We start from the raw sequence: 24251 nt of genomic DNA, 5'->3' as shown, positions 1-24251 counted from the left end.
GTCTAATTATGTGGATGGTTTTCCAATTATGTGGTTCTGTGGGGACCAAGGTCAAAGTGGAAAAGGTGAACAAGAGCAGTGTACAAACCACTAGCCCTGCTTCATAAAGCCTCGATGTTTCTATTCAGCTTGCGGATCTTGGCTCCACATGAGAAAGGATTTGAAGACAAGGTTTTATAACACATACCAAGTTGGTAAAACCTAATGTATTCTATAATCTCTAAGATCATTTTCTGCTTTAAGATGAATTTATACTATATTTTGAATTACTATGCTTAAGTAGTCATTTATTTATCCCTTCCTCTAAAACAACTGATGAGGGCCCCAAATTAGGAAAAATAAAACAAAATGGAACACACCTCCTGACTCGTAGCCCAGGGCTCGTTCCTATGTATTTTGACAGGTTTCAGACAGAAGTGGAAAGACGGGAGGAGATATAGTTCCCTTTATTCCAGCACTAAGCTGTCAGTACATGGGGGGGAGGGGCTAGAACTCAGGGTCTCACACTTACCTGGCTTTTTCACTCAAGGCTAGCACTCTACCACTTGAGCCATAGCAGCTCCACTTGTAGTTTGTTGCTGGTTAATTGGAGCTTAGAGTCTCATGGACTTTCCTGCCTGGGCTGGCTTCAAATTGCAATCCTTACATTTCAGCTTCCTGAATAGCTATGATTATAGGCATGAGCCACCAGCGCCAGACTGTCAGCATCTTATTAGTTTTCACCATGCTCCTACTGGACATCTTGAAATGGATTATAAATCCCACTCTAGGAAATACTGTAGCTCAGGAGGTGACTGGAATTTAAGAGACAATTCTGAGGGGATTCACTTGTGTTTTACCCTTCACAATACAGAATGGGAATGGCCATGAAATAGTTAATGATCCAGAATCCTTCCTGCCACTGCCACTCCGTTTTCAACCCACAAGCTCTCAAGGCTGTGAGGCCAGGCATGCCACTTCAATGACAAGGGCCTGAAAGCCGGAGGACTGGGACAAACCTGGAGGATGAACGCTTGAACTTGGTGGCTCTGAGACCAAGCTGAACTGAAACGGGTGCAAAGGGAGAAGACCAAAGCTCCAACCTCACCTACTTCTCTGTATTATTTCCTTTCTTGCTCCTCATTTATGGCCCCTGCTCAGACCCCCAGCTCTGACGCCTTAGCCAAATGGACTGTTTCTCTTTTTAATTTAAAGAAAAAAAAATTCTAAACTGGGCGCAGTGACTCATGCTTTTAATCCTAGCTACTCAGAAGGCTAGATTCGAGTTCCAAGCCAGCCTGGACAGAAAAGTCCCCGAGACTCTTATCTCCAATTAATCAGCAAAAAGCTGGAAGTGTGGCTCAAGTGGTAGAGCACCAACCTTGAGTGAAGAAACCAAGCAAAAGTGCAAGGTCCCGAGCTCAAGACCCACTACCAACACACACACACACACACACACACACACACACTCTACTGGGTAGAGAAATGATGGTATTTAAGATGTTTTTATTTCCTTTCTGCATCACATTTGGCTTTCAGTTTCTGCAGCTTGGCTGATGCCGGGCGCTCACAAGCACTCTGGCGACACCCCCTTTAATTTTCAGAGCCCCTCACATTAAAATGAGTGAGTACAGATAAGTTTTTGGTACTTTCCAAAATCAAATTGTCTCCCTGGGTGATTTTCCAGTGAATGAGCTCACTCATCTGAAAACAGGATGTGGCACACAAAGGGTATGAGGTCAGCCTGCCTGCCCTTCTCACTGAAGCTGACCTAGCACAGGGAGGATGGGGTGGGACCAAGGTGGGACCAGAAGAACCTCTGCAGGTGCTGGAGTGTGAGTCAATGAATGTTGAAATCAGAGGCCCATGTCATGAATGGGGATACACACCTGTGGTCCCAGCACTTGACAGACCAAGGTAGGGAGACTCTGAGTTCAAGACCAACCTGACCTACTTAACAAGCCCCTGTCTCAAAACAACCCAGCAAATGAAAATAACTGAAGGGCTCCACAGAGACCACCTCTGGACCCCATGCCCAGGCTGCATGAATTATCTCTTGGAGTATCCTGACACACCTATTGATCCCCTAGGAGACATCTCTTCCAGGTGAGGAGGCCCCAAGGTCCTTTTGTACCAGCTAGAGGCTTTCCTGTTACACTGACCACCTGCCAGAAACAAGATGGCAGCTCAGCCTGCCCTGGAAGACAGACTTACTTGCATCCCCAAATGAAAAACAAGTAGCCAGGGAATAGAAAGATTGTGGTCCAGGGCCACTTGGGCCAAAAGCAAGCACCTAGCTAAAAAAATAACCATAGCCATAAGGGCTGGAGGCATGGCTCAAGGGGGGCAGAATGTTTGCCTAGCAAGCACATGGCTCTGAGTTCAAATCTCAGAACCACCACAAATCCGATTAAGAGGCAAGACACAAACATACCTAATACCTAGATTGAACTTGGGGCGCCTCTGGGAAGTTCAAACAAAAAACCAGCAAGGTGGGTAACCGCCTGGCTTCTAGAGGTCTGAATGGCAGAGAAGGAGCCTTGATCAAATGAGTGATTGGCAAAAAGGGAAGAAAAAAAATCATTTCCCTGCGCTAAATTTATATGCAGAGTCATGGGGAGTAAGAGGCCCGGTGTGGGTTTGCGTGCAAGCCCGCACATACTGTGTTGAGACTAAAAAGCAGAAATGAGTCCTTCAAGCACCCTTTTTGTTTTGTTTTGTTTCGTTTTGCAGAGTATCCTCTCCTCTGGGCTGTGCCAACCACTCAGGCTGGGCCGCCGGGGGGGGGGGGGGGGCGGGGGTCTGGGCGGGATGCCGGCGGGGAGGGGGGGCAGGCTCGAGGCACCCAACGTGGGAGGGGAAGAGGGGAGAGACTCCACGGCCAGGTGTGCTTGGTACTTACATAGGTGCAGGCGCGGTGCCCTGAACGCGGTGTGCAGAGGGGGCCCCCCGGCCTCAGTTTCCCTAGCTGGGGAGCGCTCGCCCCGCCCCCCAGGGACCAGACCCCCCCCCCCCCTACGCCCCAGCCCTGCCTTTTGTGGCTTCCGCACGCCGGGGCCCGTCCTCCCAGGCCTGCCGGAAGCTCCTGGCCGGGCTGCGCGAGGAAGCGGCGGCCACGGCGGCTGCGGCGCCCAGGTTGGTCGTCCAGCACCCCCTTCGCGCCCTCCCTCCCCCGCGCCCCATTGCTGGGGGTGTGCGGGTGTGCAGGTGGGCAGCACCCATTCCGTCCCCCGCCCCTGCCCCCCTCTAGCACACGCCCCCGCCGTGGGGGCGCCCAGAGCCGGGGATCCCCGCTGCAGAGCTGGCCCCTGACCCTGCACCCCCCTTCCTGTGGAGCCTGGGCATTCGTGGTGGGGGGGCATTCAGACCCAAGTCTGGAGAGGTGCAGGGCCCGGGGGGGGCTGAGCACCAGCCGGGGTGGGCCGTGCAGAGGGTGCAACCCACTGAGCTTTCAGGACAAGGGGGGAGGTCCCTGGCCCAGGTGCACGGGGGGGGGGGGGGGGGGGGGGAAGGAAGCCGCATGGGAGGCTGGGGGATTCCCGGAGGTGGAGCCACAGAGATGGGACTGTTGGAGGTTCCAGGTGGAAAAGAAAGGGGGTCGAAGATCAGTTGGAGGAAGCTCAAGGAAAGACACCCTCCTCCCTCCCAGGAGGTACAGGAAACCAGAGAAGAACCGGATTCCCACCCCGCGGGCTAGGAGAGGGCAGGTGCTGGCCAATGGCCTGATAAGACCGGGCAGAAATTAGGACCACTACTGGCCAGGCTTGAGGTGGCATGCTTGTAATCCCAGCACCAGGGAGGCTGAGGTGAGAGGATAGTGAGTTTGAGGCTGGCTATGACTGTGTTTGAGACCTGATCTTTAAATGGGGTTGGACGAGGAGAAAGAAAAACAAGAAAGCCCGGATGGGCCCAGGGGGAGGGCATTTGACAATGTGGCTTCCCTTACTTGTTGAGAAGATGGTGTGTGGAGATGCAGGTGGGTGAGCATACAGTCTTTCCTAGGATGTGTACTGCTGGGTGAGGAGAGGTTAGCAGATGCAGGAGAGGAATTTGGTTTGGGGGTAGAGAGCATCTTAAAGCCTCTGTGGTGTGAGCACAGGCCCTGAGATCAGGCCTCCTGAGAGACCGTGAGGGCGTTTCTTACTCCTTTAAACCTCTCTGCCTCAGTTCCTTCAACTGTAAGAAGAGGGTGATGGGAGGGGGAGGGGCATACCTGCCTCAGGAGGGCCAGTTGAAACTCCCATGGAATGATGTCTGTGAAAGTACTTAGCACATCAGTAAAAAAACAAAAAACAAAAACCAACTATTATTTTTCATGTGTGTTAGAGCAGCCTGGGAGTATCTTGATTGCCGCTGGAAAGGAGCTGGTAAGGGAGAAAATTAAGGCTTAGGTGTCTTTTCTGTCCCAAACTGGGGAAAGGGGGGAGGGAGAGGGGAGCAGAGTTTGCAGGTTGGGATGGGAAGCGAAGGCAGGCCTTTCTGACAGTCCTAGGGCTCATCAAGCTGGGTTGCAGAGAGGGCCCAGGAGAAGCGGGAAGTCCTGATTGACTCTGTAGTCAGAGGATATAGCGAGCTCTTTACCAATGGTGCCTGGGCAGCCATTATAGCATTCCAGGGGAAGCAGGCAGATGACTTTATCTAGGGTCAGATGACAACATCCAACCTGCCCTGCGCACCAGGGAGACTTGGGCTAAGTTGGTAGGTATGAAATACTATGCCAGTGTCAAGAGTCCTTTAAGTCCTCTCCTCTGTGGTTTTTTAGTAGCAAAGCTTTTCAAGCCTATCACTTGGGCCATGATCTTTGTTACACATTCTCCCACTCTCTCATTTTATCTTCACAGCAATTGAGTGAAGTAGGTATTATCATCCCCATTTTACAGATGCAGAAACTGAGGTTCAGAGAGATTTAAGGATCTTGTCCTAGGACCCACAGCTAGTCAGTGGTAGGCCCAGGATCTCCACTGAGATCTGTCTGAACTCAAAGGCCAGGATTTGCAACCACGTTTGTAAAGCCCTCGTCGCAGTCCAGAAAGGTGTAGTAGAAGAGCACTGAATCTGGAGATACATAATCCTGCTTTGAATCCCTCAGCACCACCACCAGAGGCTGTGTGACATCTGAAGACATATCTTGCATCTCTGCGCTGTTCATGAGTACAGAATTCCTCTCAGGATGTTGTAAGGATTGGAAGGGGTGGGGGAAAAAAAACCCACTGGCTAGAACACAGCAGACTGATTAGAATGCTCATTCCCACCATGTTTGTGAAGCTGTGTCCTGCTTAATCCTGGACTCATTTAGTGCTTTGTTTTCCTGGGGGCAGGGAAGTGGTGGCACCAAAGCTGAACATATAGCCACCTATGGCTTCCTGAGTGGGGTTGTGGCAAGAAGGCTCTGCAGAGGCTGAGCTCCCAGAGCCTTGGACTTCAAAGGAGGGGAGGACCTTGTTTGTCACTGTCAGTGCGGATGCAGAATGCCACAAGGCATGGTTAAGTCATCTGAGACCTATCCTCTTGCCTCTGGTTACTTCTGTCATAAGTTCTTAGAGCCACATAGCCCAGACACCATCTACTGGTTTCTTTGCAGATAAGGAAACTGAGACCCACCGTGAGACCCTGAGGACACTTACAGTAGGATAGAACTTAAGGATCTAGAACTTGGATTTTTGGACCTGCCTCCAAAAAGCTGGGGATTTCTGCTGGGAAGGTGAGTGCCCCCACTGAGAATCCTACAGGGGCTCAGAGGTTCCAGGGGAACAAGACAGCTAGCCCCAGGAGGCGGAGGAAGCCAGCAGAGGCCTGCCTTGAGGTTCTCAGACAGGGGAACTCTGGTTCCCAAAAGCCTCTGACATGCTTCTCTTTCTCTTTCTCACTCTGAAAATTAACTGGGCACTCCCAAAGCCTTCAGCCACCATCCAGGGGCTTTTTTTCTCTCTCTTTTTTTTTTACACCACAAAGGGTAATTCCTGTACTAACTACCCTTGCTGTGACTCAGCTTGTGACATCAAACCACACAAGCCAGAGAGGGGAAGATAAAGTCACCAGAGACCTCCTGCTCACCAGAGAGGGGTGGCCCAGGCAAAGGCCCACCTCTGCTTTCCTCCACAGACTCCACAGGCTTGGTACTCCATCCTGGAGCAGCTTCCATAGCCGCTGGCCAGCCTGGGGCTCGGAGATGGCCTCCAGCTCAGCCAGCAGCCCTCACCCAGCCCCTGGTGAGAATGAGTTTCCCTTTGGCTGTCCCCTCACCACGTGCCAGGATCCGTCAGAACCCAGGGCCCTCTGCTGTGCTGCCTGTCTCTCTGAGAATCTGAGGTGAGAGGCCCAAGAAGGATGGGTGGGTGGGAAGAAGGTACAAGGGAGGGATTCTTGACAGGTGGCTGGAATAAAGGAGCCAGTGACTTTGGGCAGGTGACTTCGCCTTTCTGGGCCTCAGTTTCCCCACCTTTTTCTCCTGACACTGTCCCTCTGGCTCTGGGTAGGAAGTAATCATGGAAAGATGTTGGCTCTATGTATTCTATTGGCTGCTGAGGCAAGCCTTAGGGCCCACTCAGTTACTGACTTCCTGTGTGGACCGTTGCAAAATGCTGATAACTCTTAGTCTCAGTCTTAGTCTCAGCTTTCTTGACCTAGAGCTATACTCTCCCTCACCAAGTTGTTACAAGGCCCAATCAATAATAATTAGAGTGTTAGCTGGGTGCCTGTAGCTCATGCCTGTAATCCTTCCTAATCAGGGGACTAAGATCCAAGGATTGTGGTTCAAAGGCAGCCCAGGTAGGGAAGTCCAAGAGACTCTTATCTCCAGTTAACCACCAAAAAGCCAGAAGTGGAGATATGGCTCAAGTGGTAAAGAGCTAGCCTTAAGCAAAGAAGCTAAGGAATAGTGCCTAGGCCTTGAGTTCAAGCCCTAGTACTGGCACAAAATGATAATAATAATAAGTATTCAAAAATGTAATGAATGAAAACCTCCTTGGAAAATAACAAACTTATACAAATATAGTTCATCCTGTTTGTTAAGAAGTCTGTAAAAGGCACAGATATAAAGTATATGTTTATTCATACATTGGTTAAAATAGAAGTCAGTCAGAAATGTGTGTGACCTAAGTAGTTACATTGGCATTGCACCTTAAATGACTATTATGTACCTGCTGTATACAAAATGCTCTTGTGTCTTCGGGAAGGCTTGGAGAGGTGGATATTATTATTCTGTTTTATAGATGAGGATACTGAAGCCTCATAGAGAAATTAAGTCAGTTTCCCCCAAGTTAGTTCCTGGCAGAGATGCCCTTAAAAGGCCATGTACCACCAACATGACCTTTTGTTGGGGGTTTTTACAGCTTAGGACTGTGGGAAAACTGAATCCGGCAACAGGGAGACCAATAGGGAGGAGGCAGGAAATGAGTAGAAGGGAGGTCAGGCCTTGAAAAGGCTGATGTCTGTCATCAATTGGGCTTTCCTCTCCATCCTTTGGAAACCTGGCAGAGGAGGAGGGTGGGAGCTGGCCAGAAGATACAGGGACCCAGGCTGAGGCCTGAGGAGCCTGAAAGCCAGCTCTCATTCTCCTTTGGCCCCTTTACTGGCCTCCAGGACTCATTTTCCTTACCTAGAAAATGGCCTAGGCCAGCAATCTTCACTGTAGGTCAGAATTACTTGGGGGCTTTGTGAAACACAGGTGCCTACATGATACTAGTCAGATTCCTGTGGCCATCTCCCAGCTAAATAGTTGGTCCCTTCTGGCTCTGGTAGGCCACGATCATTTGTAATTAACAAAAACCAAACAGCAAACAACAACAATAAACAGTACTAAATAGGGGCCACCGAGAGGAGAGAATATTGTATGTCCATAGTCCCTTGCCTAAGTCCAGGGTTGGATATGTTTTGGAATTCAGAATTTTTTCAGGCTTGAAGAAAGCAAGTTAGTGCATGGTGTACTCCTTTCATGGCGACTGGGGCAGTACCCAGTAACCGAGCACTTCTACAGAAGCATCAATGTTCCCATGAGGTACTTCCTGTTCAGGTTAAGTTGAACTGCCAAAGAAGCTCTGCACACTGCAGTAAAACAGTGATGTCCAGGGCTCTCAGGGTTTATGAATGAGGACTCCGGGATTGGGAATCCCTGGGATCTGTGGTTCTCATGGCCCAGCAGGCTGGGCCTCATTTGGGGATTTGCTCATTTCCCTAGGAACACCCAGGATGCACTCTGCCCCAAATGCAGAGGGAACAGCCTACAACCTGGAACCTCAGACAGCCTGACTCAGGAGAAGGTAGGTTGGCACAGCCAGAGCTTTTACATACTTTTCCTGCTCTGTCCCTACTTCGTCTTGAGCCTTGGCTAAGTTCACGTCATGAGCATGGAGGGCATGAATGTTCACAGCAGTGAAGTGTCTCTCCCAGAGCTGCCTGGTGGCTCTGGGATAGATTTAGGTTAATAATTACTGTCTGAAACCAAGGAACCACAAACTGGCTTATGAGCTAAATCTAGCCTTCCACCTGCTTCTGTACAGTCCACAGGCTAGGAGTGATTTTATATTTTTAAATCTTTGAAAAAAATTATAAAGCCAGGTAACAGTGGGCTCATGCCTGTAACCTCAGCTACTCAGGAAAGCTGAGATATGAGGGTCCTGGTTCAAAGCCATCCCAGGCAGGAAAGTTCATGAGACTCGATCTCCAATAAACTGCTCAGATTAAAGCCAGTAGTAGCACTATAGCTCAAGTGGTAGAGTGCTAGCCTTGAGCAATAGAAGCTCAGAGACAGTGCCCAAGTCCAGAGTTCCAGCCTCAGAACTGGGAAAAAAAATCAAAAGAATAGTATTATGGAACACATGAAAATTATATGAAATACAAACTTCTATGATTGTAAAGTTTTCTTGGTATATGTAACTACTCTACTCAATTATATAGTATCTGCCTCACAAGGACAAGGGTGAGTATTTACAACAAATTTCAAAGCCCAAAATATCGACTCCCTGGCTTTTTACAAAAACAAAAAACAAAAAAAAAACAACAAGTGAACAGTCAGCCAGCCCCTGATGCAAGGAAAAGCCATTATCAATTCAGCCTTGGGCTGAAATGAGCTTCTAGGAGTAAGATACACCTTGGAGGCTCGAATGTAGCTCAGTGGCAAAGCACTTGCCTAGCAAATGTAACATCCTGGGTTCAATCCCCGGTACCAAAAAAGGAAAGACAAAAAATGTACAGTTAAAACAAACAACAAAAAATATATACATCTTGGAAGTGTGAGGGGTTAAAGAAAACAGTTTGCAGCTCTGGCCTTCCCAACTTGGAAGGGAGGTATCTGTCTAACACTGAGTACATCCATGAACTATGTCAGTTCATGACAAAATGATTTTTTTTAAAAGTACAGAAACTATCAAATTTCCATAAAACTATATTATGTCTATATTATCTCAATTTATAGAATCAACCTCTGAGATTATGTGCTTCTTATATGTGTCTTTGTAGAAATGTAATGATGCAATAGTAGATGATACCCTTTACAATAAAAAGATGGCAGTCTTGATGTTAATCTTCTAGTTAAGAACAAAAACAAAATAAGAACTTATAGAAGTCCATGAGTCCAAACATGTTGGGATCACTGTGCAAACCTGAACCTCCTTATTTACGTGCGGAACCTCCTTATTTACACTGGGGAATCTAACTACTGCAATGCCTAAGAGGCTCAAGTCTTTCAGCAGAACCTTCCCCGTTACCACCAACAGTGGATCACAGATCCAGAGCCTAGTGTTCTGAAGCAGTTTCGTTCGACTCTTAGTTTCGTTTGCCTGGAGGCAGATCTGGGCCCTGTTCCTCCCTCTGTATAATGAAAGTTAAGTTGGTTCTCCAAGTCCTTCCCTGAATCTTTGATGTGCAGGTTATAGTTCTCTAACTACCAGGCCCCGTCTCCTTCCCACCTGTCCAACCAGAAGAAAAAAAAAGTCTCTGGGTCTCCTTACCCTTTTCTTGTCATTCAGAGAGTTTGGGAGAATTTCCTGCCCCTCTCAGAGCTGGCTGGAAGGGTTTTCCCTTCCCTTCTCAGCAGGCCTTCAGAAAAGAATAATAAGGATCAAATGTCTTTTTTTTCTGGAACTTTACACTCTGTGGTGCAGAGAGTTAATATGATGTACTGACAGGCACTGGTGACTCGTGCCTATAATCTTAGCTATTCAGGGTGCTGAGATCTGAGGATAACAACTCAAAGCCAGTCAGAAAAGTTGTGAGATTCTTATCCCCAATTAACCACCAAGAAAGCCAAAAGTGGAACTGTGGCTCAAGTGGTAGATAGCTAGTCTTGAGGGGGAAAAGGAAAATAAAAAAAAAAGAAAAGAAAAGCTTAAGGCCAGCACCCAGGCCCTCAGTTCAAGCCCCAGGACCAGCACAAGGACATATGATTCACTGATTTGTGGAACAGTTTTCTGTGTTCCCTGTTTGTCTTTGTGGACTACCTATGACTCAGGAACAGATCCCTAACTGTGAGCTACCCCATCCCATATGCAGAGAGAAGGGCATGGGCTGCGTGCTTTCTGAAACCCTGCTGCTTGCATACTCAAGGGCTACTGTTTTATAATATATTTATCATTAATGTCAGACAATATAGGTTAGATAGGTTTTAGTAGCGCACTCAATCCAGTGCCTTTAATTTTTGCATCTTTATCTAGTGAAATCATGTATATAATAGAAGTAGAAGCACACATGCTCACGCTGGTACTGTGGTACTCAAAGCCTGGGTACTGTCCCTACTCGATGCTGTTCCTCTACCACTAGAGCCACAACCCTACTTCCTGCTTTGTAGTGGTTAATTTGAGCTCAGAGTCTCATGGTCTTTCTTGTCCAGGCTGGCTTCATTCAGAGTGGGATCCTCAGATCTCAGCCTCCTGAATAGCCTGGATTAAAGGAATGAACCACCAGTGCCCAGCACCAAGGCCCCTTTGCGGGGAGGCAGTCCACAGAGAGGTGCCAGCCCTCCCCCTCCCTGCTGACTGCTGACTTCCCACTCAATGTAGTTACCAGGGGGAGGGAGCCGGGGAAATTCTGAACACCTGCAGAAAGCCACATAGTAGAAACATCAGGAACTTCTCTGGCCCTTAGCCCTGATGAGAACTTGGGGAGACTTTTGACCAAAGGAAAGTAACTGGTTATGCATCAACAGCTGGCAAGTTCTGAATTGAACTGTTCATCTGAGGGAAGCTGAGAAATGAAGGCAGGGAAGCAGGGAAATGATGTGATTAGTAGATGGTAGAGTTTATGGTAAAGTCTTTACTAGCTGGATAGCAGGTGAACTAAGTCCAAAGATGCCCATCTTGCCAACACTTTCCATGCCATCTGCTTATTAGTTTGCCCTCCTCCTCTGACTTTATTAAATTATTAGCTCCTAGAAGATGGCCCAGAGCCACTGACCGGTTATGTAATGTAAGAAGGAGCTATTAGAGGATTAATGTTGACCTAGTTAGAGACTTGATTCTTGTCTGGATGATGAAGAAGTAATAGTGAAGTAGAGGATAAACAAGTGGCTGGAAAATAACATTTAATTCTGGGTTTTTTTTTATACCTCCATGAAAGAGACTGTTTCCCTCCCTCTTTTCCCTCTGGGACCATCAAGAATGTCAGGTGCTGATGTCTGATGTCTGAAATCCTTGCTACTCAGGGGGCTAAGATCTTAGGATCCCAGTTCCAAGCCAACCCAGGCAGACAAATTCAAGAGACTCTTAAATCCAGTTCACGGCGAAAGGCTGAAAGTAGAGACATGTTTCAAGTGGTAGAGCATTAGCCTTGAATGAAAAGGCCAGTTGAGAGCATGAAGCTCTGAATTCCAACCCCAGTAGCAACACACACACACACACACACACACACGTGCACACACATGTTTGCACACATACACACACACACAAAACAAAAGGTCAAAATCAAGTTGGAGTTTTAAGCTAACTAGTCCAATTGCCAGCCCATACTGAGTTCCTGACATACAGTTCTGTGCCCTTCCAAAGCCAGGGAGCTCATTAACTCCCTGGAATGCTGATGATTTCATTGGTCATTGGTCATAAAGCCATTTCCTGTTCAATTGCACCAAGTCTTTGAGGGCCACCAAAAGCCAAGTCATTCTGACCCTAGTGGTGATTCTGATCTGTGCATCCCCACTCTATGCATCTGGGATCCCCTTCACCCCAATTGCTTTGTGCACGATGAAATAACACTCTTCCATAAGTGCTAGCACCCAGCAAGTATTGTGGGCAAACAGGAATGGGCAAGGCTCCTTTCAATGAGAAGACTCTAACAGGGCTTCCTAGAGGAGGTGTAGAGGTCAGCAGCCAGGAACAGTTACAGAAGAGGGAGGGAACTGGTGGACAGTGCCCCTGGGACTATAGAATGCCTTTCCTTGGCACTAGCTGGGGCTCTCATAGAAACCAGCCTTCACCCAGCCTCCAGAATCTCAGTAGGCCTCTGCCTCACATACAGGTGGTCATGGTACTCCGAACCTCCTGATTCAATGCAAGGTTGCACAGGGACAGGCTTCCCACTGGGGCCTGTTGCCACAGAGGTCCTAGGGGAACCACAGAGAGGCTTGGTGGCCGATGTGGCAGGAACACCTCATACCAGAGGCTCTGCAGACCCAGCAGAGGGACAAGTCATCCCTCAGGGCTAGGATTCTGTTTGCCTTTTTTGGTATTCTCCTCAGAGGAAATTCCACTTTCAGCTATGTTTAGCAATTTGTAAGCAGAGAAACCATGCACATAGGGGTCAGTATGGCATAGGGCAGATGTGCCCATTCTTTTTCTGTTTTATTCTTTTTTTTTTTCCTTGTCTGAAACTGGGACTCAAACTCAGTATCTGACACTTTTGCTCATTGGTACCTGAGCCATACTTCCAACCCCATAGGGTTGGTTATTTCTTTTTTTTTTCTTAACATCCCTGTTCTTCTCTGCACCCTGAGTCTGATCCCCATACCCTCCCCGGTCTCTGTAGTTACCTGGCCTTCAAGAGGGGCCACTCTTTGATCAAGGTGAGGGCTCGTGGTGGGTAGAAACCACGCTGGACTCCAGGCTTCTTAGCTTTACCTTGCCTGGCCCTGTTGCCTCCTGCAAGTCTCCAACCATCTCAGCTCTGGCTTCTCCTCTTCCATGAGAGAACAAGACCTCAGTGCCCTGCCCCTTCTCATGGTGATGTACAGATCATATGGGCTGGAGCCTGCCCAATGCAGAGGAAACAGCAGGCCCCGCCCAGGCTAGAATTCATAGACAAGAAGACCCAGACTCAACCCACAAGGATGGCATGACCTTGGGTAGACCATTTCCTCATCTGTATTAAGGAGAAGTTAATCCTATCCTGTCTACTGCAGAGATTCCTAGGAGATAGCATAGAAAGATGCTGGCACTTTTAGAATTAGAAGATATTGTTGGAACTTACACATTGAAGAGGATGTTCCCTACCCAAAGGAAATCCAAAGGGAAAATAGAGTTTTAATAGAATTGGTTATTAAGAGTTTGAAGTGTGAGGACTAAATGGGATGTGTGCACATGCCAACTACTGGAGTAGGGGAGCCAAAGGTACTATTTAATCCATGGGGATGCTGCTAATAATTAGTAATACTGATACTGACTAACACTGATTGAATACCATTAGGTAGAAAAATGTCCCCCCACAGTGTCTACATCTTAATCCCCAGAACCTGTGAACACGTGACCTCAATGCCTATGTTCATTTGCTGGGGCTGCCATGACTAAGTACCAGACGGTTGTTTACTCAGTTCCAGAAACTGTAAGTCCCAGACAAGGAGTTGGCAGGGCAGGTTTCTTTCAGGACCTCTCATTTTACAGATGGCTGGTTTTTTTCCTGTCTATTTTCACATGGTCTCTGATGTCCAAATCTCTTCTCATAAATTGTACTAGATTAGGACTCATCCCCATGTTAACTTAGCAAGCTTCTTCAAGGGCTTTGTCTCTAGAGGCTTAGAAATGAGAGGCTCAAACTTCAACATAAGAATGAGAGAGTGGCTCTGTTGGTAGAGCGCTAGCCAATGAGCAAACACCAAGTTCCAGTCCCATTCTCAGACCTAAAAGAAGTTAAAGAATGAGAGAGTATAAAAGTCTCTGCAGATGTGATTAAATGAAGGCTCTTAAGACAGAGAGGTTACCCTGGACTACCTGAGTGAGCACCGTATAGTCACAAGGAGCCTCCTAAGAGGGAGACAACAGTCAGCAAGAGGTTGGGAGGTGCTGTGCTTGCTGGCTTTCCACATGGAGGAAGAGACACTGAGCCAAGGACTGCAGGCAGCTCCTAAACGCTGAGGAAAGCAAGGAAACAGCTTCTCCTCTGCAGCCTTCAGAGGGAACATGGTATGCCTTGGTGTTAGCAGCTCTGGCCTCTAGAACTGAGTGATAATAAACTTGTATCATGTTATACTGGCAAGTTCGTGGTGTTTTGTTACAGCAACGATAGGTAACTAACACTAGCAACTAGCGAGCATTAACTCACTTAATCATCACAGTAATTCCAAAAGGGGTACTGTGATCCCCATTTTCATATAGAGAAAGCAAGACATAGAGGAGATCATGACATTATCAAGCCTACTTGGCTACTATATGACATGACAGAAACTGGCTCCGAGCTTGACAGGCTGACTCCACAGAGACAAGGGCAGCTTGGATGGTCATTGGGGCCTTAGAAAACATAGGAGGCTTCTCCCAGCCCACCTGGACATGCATTGTAATGAAGATGAGCCAGACATCCACGTGAGAGTCCCCTTGTAGACCGTCACTGCCCTTCTGGCCTTACAGGCAACACCTAGAATTCCAGCATGAGCTTGACCACTTTGTCCTTGTTCCTCTGAAGACCCACTTCACACTCCATTCCTTGGACTATGCAAAGGGTTAGAATCGTGGATGAGTAGGAAGAGTGGGACCTGAGATGGTTTCAGGCCCATCCACCCAGGCCTCAAATCCACACGTGATATCAGACTCCCTCATTCTCATAAATTATCACCAGTGACCTGTTCTACGAGGCTTCATCACTCCAGACTTGGCAAAGCCAGTGTATCTCCCGCCAAGACCGCCATCTGTCCACCCCCATGGCACATGTGTTTTCTATTCTTTGTTGGGAACAGCATGTTCCTGAGGTTTAGGGCACTGGGGCAAGGCAGGGGTGGCCTTTGTTGGGCTGGGCTCTGTGTCCCAACCCAGCTCTCTTCATTAGCCCTGCAGCCTTCTTCTTATTTTACTTTTAGACAGGAGTCACTTGTGTGGCTTTCTATTTGCTTAGCCCTAAATACCTCTCTTCCCATACTCCTTGCCTTTCATCCAAGTCTCATTCAGTTCATTCCACCACATTATTCTTTCAAATTGTAGTTTTTTTTTAAAAAAAGAAAGCTTTTATGAAATGAAGTTATGTACATGCAAGCAAGTTCACTCATATTAAGTGTCCAGTTTGAGAAATCCTGGTGAATGTACATAATCACAGGACAGCCATTATAGTCAAGATGGCAAATGTTTCTGTCTTAAAAAAAGAAAAGAAAAAGCTGTTTGGGGTTGGAGGCATGGCTCCAATGGTAAAATGCCAGTCAGTGAACAAAAGTGTCAGATACCAAGTTCAAGTCCCAGACCAAACAGAAAGAGCCTCTTGTGTTCCTGCATTGCAAGCCCTTCCCCATTCCCATCCAGGGTACCTTGCACCTGCTTTCTGTCACCACGGGGGTCACTGAGGTTTGGCTTCTTCTCAAACCTTGCAAGCATGGAACCATGGAGTATATAGTCCTTGGTGTTTGGCTTCTTTCTTTTAGCATAATGTTTTGAGGTCCGTGCCATTGTAGATATTAGTATTTAATTCCATGTATTGCCAAGTAGTGTCATATGGGACTGTAGTATGGGAAATTGATGGTGCATTTATCCATTCACCCCTTGATTAGGCACAGATGGCTTCCATTGCAGTGATCTTGGTGGATATAATTTCTCTTGGACAAATTCCCCTGGGTGGAATGTGTGGTTTATAGGATGGTTTGTATGCACGTTGTTTAGAAGTGTGGTTTAGCTTTATGAGATACTTGCATGGATGGTCCCAAAGCCTCTGCGCCATTTTGCATCCCCAGGCTCCCCCTCCCCCCCCCCTGAGGAGTTCTCACTGCTTCACAGCCTCACCCTGGCCTGCTGTCATCATTGCTTTTATTATCATGATCTATTCTAGCACATGGAGAATGGTATTTCATTGGGGTTATCATTTACATTTCTCTGATAACTCCCGATGTGGCTCATCTTCTCAGAGGCTTAATTACCATTCCTGAGTCTCCTTTTGGGGAAATATCTGTTCAGTGTTTTGCCTGCAGGCCAGTGGGAGCAACCCAAGAGTGAATGATGACTCCATTCGTTGCTTATGAAATGTGTCCAGACAGGACAAAAGGTAGCACTGGTGTGGATGACACCAGTCATGTTGGTCCTGTTCAGGAGGATGGTCATACAGGATCAAACTCCTGGGGTGGAATGGATGGGTTGTAGGATAGGAATCAGGTGGAAGGGAATCAGCCAGACAGAGGGAACAGCATGTGTGAAGTCATGGGCCAGCCCAGCTCCTACCCTACTGGATCCTGGCACTTTGCAGAGAAGAAGCCAACACTGTCAGTCACATGATTATTATTTCCAGGTGGTCCCAGAGGCGACTGAGGATGGCGTTGTGTGTCCCTTTGCAAGTGTGGGCTGCTCCTTCAAGGTAAGCATGCAAGAAAGGAGATCTGTCCACTACGTCCCTGACATCTGGGTCTCCCTTCTAGTTCCTTCAGCATTTTCCTAAGACATCAAGTTCCAAGGCCACTCTTAAGTCCTTGTAGTATTTGGGGAAGGTCTCCTTAATGTCTCACCTCAGCCTTGGTGTAGCCATGTCACTAGAATGAGCCCCCATGCCCCTCTCCATGGTCCTGAACCATCACTGTGTTCAAGAGCAGGGCTGTGGTGCTTACTTGAGCCTGGGCCATGGGCACGTGCGCCAATGCCAAGTTCACCTGAACCTCTCTGCTGAGCATAGAGCCAGTTCCCTGGTGCTGGGGGAATGGACTTGGCTTTTCCTCTGATTCTCAGTGCCTGGGCTTTGTATGGCTCCCCTGTCTTTTCTCTATTCCATTTTCTACTGATGATCCCCTTCTCTTGGTAGGGGAGCACCCAGTCCACACAGGATCATGCAGCCACCTCCCAGGCCTCCCACCTCAACTTGCTGCTGGGTTTCATGATCCAGTGGAAAGCCCAGCACAGCTCCCATGCAGGGTCCGGATCCACAGCCCTGGAGCAGAACCTGTCACACCTGCAGCTGCAGGCAGCTGTGGAGCCGGCAGGGGATGTGGAGGTGGACTGCTACCAGGCCCCCAGCTCTGAGAGCCAGGAGGAGCTGCTTCTGCAGCGCTTCCTGAAGGAGAATCTGCTGGCTGAGCTGGAGGAGAAGTTGCGAGTGTTTGAGAACATTGTCGCTGTCCTCAACAAGGAGGTGGAGGCCTCTCACCTGGCCCTGGCTGCCTCTGCCCACCAGAGCCAGCTAGACCGGGAGCACCTCGAAAGCTTGGAGCACAGGGTGAGTGGGAGAGGTGTGCATGTCCCCCCGCCAGCTTTGTCCCATCCTGTTCTCAGAGTAGCAACCAGCCTTCCCCCTAGCCATCCATCCTGCTCAAAATAGTTACCTCCTGTGTCCCAGGACAATCAAGGAAGAGCACTGAGCCAGAAGGTCAGTCAGGGTCAATCCCTACCCCCATTCCATGCTCCAAGTCCTCTGCTTGAACTTCTACAATAGGACACTTACTTCACTGCTGGACAGTGTGTGTGTGTGGTATGTGTGTGTGTGTGTGTGTGTGGTGTGTGTGTGTGTGTGTGTGTGTGTGTGTGTGTGTGTGTACTGGTCCTGGGTTGAGCTCCAGACTTGCGCACTATCCCTTAGCTTTTTTGTTCAAGGCCAGCACTCTGCCACTTGAGCCACAGCTCCACTTTCAGGTTTTTTTTGGTGGTTAATTGGAGATAAAGAGTCTCACAGACTTTCCTGCCTGGGCTGGCTTTGAACAGTGATCCTCAGATCTCAGCTTCCTGAGTAGCTAGGATTACAAGTGTAAGCCACTGACACCCAGCTAAAATTTCTTTAAAGATATTCACTTCTAGTGACTCTGACCACACCCAGTATTAAAATCATACTCTTTTAAATGTTGTTGAGGAACCTTCTAGAAGGGTCAGGCACCGAGTTCAATTGGCCAAGTAAAGCTTGTCTTTGTGCAACTTGCCCATGAAAGGCAGACTCCTTCAGGGCAGCAATGGTGTCTTCATTCACCAGAGAACTTCCTGGCTGTCTTCTGACAGCCTGGCACCATGCAATGCACAAATGGAGACAAAATGAACATGGGCACGGCCCACATGGGGCGACTACCTAGAAAGAAAGACAGAAAGTATACCTTATCAAACCATGTGTGAACCCAGATTAGAGAGACCGGCTGAGCTAGGTCTGTGACTGAAGGCTTACGTAGAAAGGACCGTAGGAACAGGGCTCCTGATGGATGAGGAGGAGTTGGCTAGTGGAGAAGGAAGGAAGAGAAATACCCTGCAGGTGCAGCTGGGACCAGAAACTCGTATCTAGGGTAGACTTAACCCCGTACCCCACCATTCCCCATTGATCCTGAAGCTGGGCTCTGATCTCCTTAACTGACTCAGTTTCCCCACAGGTGGTAGAATTGCAGCAGACACTGGCCCAAAAAGACCAAGCCCTGGGCAAGCTGGAGCAGAGCCTGCGTCTCATGGAGGAGGCCTCCTTCGATGGTACCTTCCTGTGGAAGATCACCAACGTCGCCAGACGCTGCCATGAGTCAGCTTGCGGCAGGACCATGAGTCTCTTCTCCCCAGGTAACACTTCAAGGGCACAGAGACCAAGTAAAAGAACTACTCCCTCCCTTTCAACATCCAGGAAATGGAAATGAGAACAGTCAACTCAGGAATAATGCTCCAGTTAGGTCAGTGTCCACCCAGGAGCTATGGGGGCCCAAGGAGCTGGTGTCCACCCTACAGATCTTGGCACTTGGGCGGGAATTTCTCTTCCCTGTATGTCCTGTTTGCAAAGTGCATATAGGAATTAAAAAATCCTTATGTACTTTCTGCATGCAGACATTGGAGTATAAACAAAAGGAGCCCATACACCAGAGCTTGTGCAAGTGAGAGGGGCTCCGATGGGGATTTCCATGGTGCTACTGTAGGACGCCAGGCAGTGAGCCATCTGCAGCAAGAAGTACAGAGCAGAGTCAGACTGGCCTACATTTGCATATGACTGTGGACAGCTTGTAAATGACCATTGTGGTTATTGATTCTTACTCATTTCTGGGTGGCTGGGCTTGGCATGATGACTTGCTTGAAGCAGTTATTTGGTCACTGTGGGGGGAATTTTTTGCATATAATTGGGCATAACATACTCATCTACATGAAGGACTTGCATGTGTGTGTGCATATATATGTGTGTGTATATCACATCATACCCTAGTACTGGACACAGTATCTCAAACCCTCACCAAGTGCTTGTTGTCTCAACATCATTTACAGATGAGTAAACTGAGGCTCAGGGAGGGCTGACTCTCCACCCAGGTTTGGAGCTGGGACTCAGGCTGTGTGCTTCCCTTAGTGTCCCTCCCTTGTGTCTGAGTGTGCGGGGTGGGGGTAAAGAAGGAGCTCACCTCTCTTTTGAGCTTTAGCACTTTTATGCTCATTGGCTCCTCCAGGGTACCCAAGATCAACAGAGATGGGACACTAGTGAGAGGAAGAATTGGTACTCATTCCAGAGCAGGCTGGGTTCCTGTGCCTCGAGTGGCCTCCCCTTCTACCAGCAGACTTTTGTCCTCCATCTTTTCTAAAGAGAAGAAATACAAGCAGTTACTTGCATTTCTGCAAGTACAAACCGTGTTCCAGTTTCCTGTTCTGCCAACACGTGGTGGGCAGAGATGAGTCAGACTGTTAACCTCCCCCTCCTCTGCCCCCTTCCTGCCCACCCCAACACCCTCTCTCTATCCAGGGACTTCTCACCAGAAGTTGCAGCTGTAGGAACTCCTGTTCTGATTGGACCGACTTCTCAGCTTGTCAGGGAGAAAGCCCCAGGGGTTTCTGTACTTAATCTTTAGGGCTGAGTCACCCCCTCAGGGGCCTCTGCCTAGGGCGATTGTAAGAACCATGAGCCCCCTACTCCCACCCCAGCTTCCAGGGTGGTTCAACCATAGCCTCAGAGCAACAGAGAGAGAGAGAGAGAACTGGTATTTGAGTCCCTAACCCCAGCTCTGCCCTCAGCACACGGTGATGGTGGCTAACCACTTCCTCTTACTGGCTTCTTTCCACACCATAGACCGTAGCTCAAATGTGGTCCCCAGGCCAGCGGCACTGGCATCCCTGCAAGCCTGAAGTTACTGTTCCCATCCGGCATTGCTGAGTCAGAAACTCAGCCTGGGGCCCCCTGTCTGTGATCAAGCCAATTACAACCACCAGGCAAGGTCACCCCAAGAAGGCTGCTCTCCTTGGCATTCTTACAGAGAAGGCTGGCCGCTAAACCCAGCTTTCCTTACACTGAGCCTCTGCCTTTGACACATCTGACCACTGCATCCTGCCTCTCCTCATCTGCGAAGCCCAGCGCTGCTCAGCTCCCTTTCTTGGGCTAACTCTGGCTCCACCTTTCAGCTTTCTACACTGCCAAGTACGGCTATAAGTTGTGCCTGCGGCTGTACCTGAACGGGGATGGCACAGGCAAGAGGACCCACCTGTCCCTTTTCATCGTGATCATGAGAGGGGAGTATGACGCCCTGTTGCCATGGCCTTTCCGGAACAAGGTGAGAGCCCCCAGGGGGAATGACGAAGTGGGGAGCAGGGGATCCTGGGTCCTAGGATATCCGGGTTTTGCCAGAAACTGGGCCTGTGAGCTAGCAAGGCCCCTGCCGGCCTGTGTTAGCAATTTCCTTTTACAGAACAGGAAGTCGATCTCAGATCCAAGCCCCAAGAGCACAGGGCTCCCCAAGGGCATGCAGAAACATGGTTCAGAATGTGGAGAGAGCAAGAAGACCTGCGTGGAGGAGGGTCTGCGTGTGAGGCTGGCCCACCAACACCACATCCTCTCAGGCTGTGGGGTAGCAGCACCCCTCTCTCACAGCCAGGGGCAGTGCAGTGCCATACAGTCTTTTTGGGAGACAAATTTGTTAGTTTTTTTTTTTACAAAACTAAACAAGCATATTTTTACTATTCTACTCAGCCACCAACTGCCCCCTGATATTTACCTAAAAAACTTTAAAACTCAATGTGTGCACACAAGCCAGGTGCCCGTGGCTCGTGAATGTAATCCTTGCTACTCAGGAGGCTGAGATCTAGAGGATCAAGTTTCAAAATCAGCCCAGACAGAAAAGTCCATGAGACTCCATCTCCAGTTAACCACCAAAATGGTAGACTGGAGGCATGGCTCAAGTGGTGGAGTGCCAGCCATTTGTGTGAGTGAGCTAGCCAAGTAAAAAATGCAAGGCCCTGAGTTCAAGCTCTGGTACCAGGACAAAAATTAAAAAGCCAAAAATTTTAAACACCAAGAGGACCTTTAATAAGTTAGTTGATGAACTAGTATATGTAAGCAATGAAAATTATTCAGTGCTAAAAAGAAATACATTACCAAAGCCTAAAACATGGAGATAGGTTGGGCACCATGATGTATACCTATAATCCCAGCTATTAGCTGGGAAATGATAGGAGGATCACAATATGAGGCCAGGTCTATTTCAAAACAGACTAAAAGTAAAATGATTAAGGACATGGATTAAATGGTAGAGCAAATGAGTTTAATCCCCAGTACCACCAAAGATGATCACAATGCTGACCATCAAACCCATGGCCTCATGCTAAGAGCTATACCACCAACCTACATCCCCAGGCCTATTAAATTGTTCTAAAAGAGGGCTGATGGAGGCTGTGCACTGGTGGTCATACCTATAACCCTAGCTATCCAAGAGGCTGAGATCTGAGGATTGTGGTTCAAAGCCAACCCCAGGCAGGAAAAGTCTGTGAGACTCTTAGCCCCAATTAACCACCTAAAAAACAGAAGTGGTGCTGTAGCTCAAAGTGGTAGAGTGCTAGCTTTGAGCAAAAAAGCTCAGAGGTAGTGTCCAGGCCCTGAGTTCAAGCCCCATGACAACCACTACTACCACCACCAACAACAAAAAAGAGGCTGACAGGAAGACTCCAGACATTCCCTACCAGTGTGCACAGCACTGAGGAGAGCGAGCATCAAGCCCACAGCCCTTGGTTGGCCTGGAGATTAGGTAGGTGAGCCAGGTGGTTCTGGGTATGAATCAGTGGGCAGTGGTTGCCAAAGCTGCTGGGGATATTAAAAAATATATATACCAGCAATGAGGGGCTCAACCCTAGTCCAGGGTGCGGCCTGAGCCTCCCCTGGGGATTCTAACATGTGGACAAGTGGCTTCAGTGGTTCTGCTTCCTGACAGGTGAGGGAAGAGTATTGGTGTCATGCTCAAATGAGCGGCTTCTTAGGAGCGCCTACACTGTGCTCTTGTGTGTACCACACGTGCACCAGCTGTCTCAAGGCCTGGTTGATAGCCCCTCACTAGAAGGCCTGTTCTTGCCTCTCTTCCTGAGCCCAAGGCTGCAAGCTTGTAGTTGATGAATCCTACCTTTCCAAGTCCAGATTTTCTGGGTCCAGTCTCCTGGTCAGTGCTCCCATCACACCTTGGGCCCCCAACAGCAAGTCAGACTTGACTGTGGCCTCAGAATTCCCACACTTCCTACTAGATGGGTCAGCTGAGCCTAATCAGAAAGCCCCAAGCTTCCTCTTCCTGGATCCTGATCTAACCCTGGTTCAGTCCTGGCATTGCTCCTCTGATTCCTAATCATTCTGAACTAAGGGTCAGAGGGTCGCACAGGCAGCATGGATGGAGCCCTCTGAGCTGGCACATCCAGACTCCAAGTCTCAGCGTGGTCACCCTGGACCTCATCTCTATCTGCCCCTGCCCCACAGGTCACCTTCATGCTACTCGACCAGAACAACCGTGAGCATGCCATCGATGCCTTCCGGCCCGACCTCAGCTCAGCCTCCTTCCAGAGGCCTCAGACTGAAACCAATGTGGCCAGCGGCTGCCCATTGTTCTTCCCCCTCAACAAGCTGCAGTCGCCCAAGCATGCCTACGTGAAGGACGACACCATGTTCCTCAAGTGCATTGTGGACACCAGTACTTAGAGTCACTGGGGTTCCTGAAAAAGGACTCACTCAGTCTAGGGGCTTAGCAAGGTGATTGGCAGCCTGCCCTTCAGGCTTGCAGTCCTGGGACAGAGCATGATGGGCTGCTGGACAGAAAAAATTGACTATGGCTGCTATCAAGATGCTGGGACCTTGGGGTGGGGCTCCAAAAGGCAGAGGATACTGAAGGAGACAGCACGATTGCTCCCCTCCTCACAGACCATGCATCGCTGAGAGGCAGCCCTGAATGTTGAGGCCATTTTCCACTGAGATTGGGAGAAGCTGGCCCCAGCCTGAGGCATCACAGGGAGCCAGAGCAATCGGGCCTGCGCAGAGAAGTTCTCAGGATAGGAGGGTCTCATAGGGCCCATGGAGAGCTAGAAACTTGCTTGTTCTCCCTAGTTCTCCATCACTGGAAGTGAACAGGTAAAGCCAAAGGGCTATGCTAAGGAAAGGGCACCAAGTAAAGATTGGATTTAAAGTTTCTTAAAACCATAAGAGTCCTAATGTTGGCCTCCTGACCCAGGCAAGGCCTAGACCCTAGACTCCTAGGAACACTAGAGCCTCGCGCCTTCGGGCTCCTCACCTACCCATAGCATCTCCAGGTAGGCCGAGTGGCCCCCAGGCACTGTTCCCTGGCAGCCCAGCTTCCCCACATGCAGGAGCACATACAGGCCCTGTCATCTGTGCCTCCACCAGCCAGTCCCCTTCCTTCCATGCGGGTGAAAGCTCTCAGGAGGAGCCAGAAGGAATGTGCAGGTGTGGGGGTGCTGGGGAAGTCATCAGCTTTCCACTTTCCTGCCTCAACCCCCCCCTCCCCGTGTGCTTTCCACAATCCCAGTCACCTCAGTATTCACTTCCCTCAACTGACTGACCAGGGCCTCTCAGCTACTTGGCAAAGCTTGTCCCTTTAAATATGTATAAACCAAAGAAACAAGTCTTAAAAAAAAATCTCTTTTGATGTGTGTGTATGTGCGTGTGCGTGTGCGTGTGCGTGTGCATGCACACGTGCCATTTATGCCAGTCATGGGGCTTGAACTCATGGCATGGGTATTGTCCTTGAGCTTTTTTGTGCTCAAAGC

The 24251-nt window shown here is 48.9% G+C and overlaps 1 protein-coding gene across 1 annotated transcript; it reads left to right on the top strand.

Moving 5' to 3' along the window:
- The first annotated feature begins 3079 nt into the window (after positions 1–3079).
- Traf1 (TNF receptor associated factor 1) lies at positions 3080–24098 on the top strand. The gene is made up of 9 exons (XM_048340776.1): positions 3080–3114; positions 5561–5680; positions 6082–6288; positions 8156–8237; positions 16594–16659; positions 17098–17508; positions 18638–18815; positions 20622–20770; positions 22951–24098. Exons 3-9 carry the CDS (start codon positions 6149–6151, stop codon positions 23167–23169), a joined length of 1245 nt encoding a protein of 414 aa, XP_048196733.1. The 5' UTR covers positions 3080–3114; positions 5561–5680; positions 6082–6148; the 3' UTR covers positions 23170–24098.
- Positions 24099–24251: the final 153 nt, after the last annotated feature.

This window comes from Perognathus longimembris, chromosome 1, assembly GCF_023159225.1.
Source record: "Perognathus longimembris pacificus isolate PPM17 chromosome 1, ASM2315922v1, whole genome shotgun sequence".
Lineage (NCBI taxonomy): Eukaryota > Metazoa > Chordata > Mammalia > Rodentia > Heteromyidae > Perognathus > Perognathus longimembris.
This window is presented reverse-complemented; position numbering and strand designations above follow the sequence as displayed.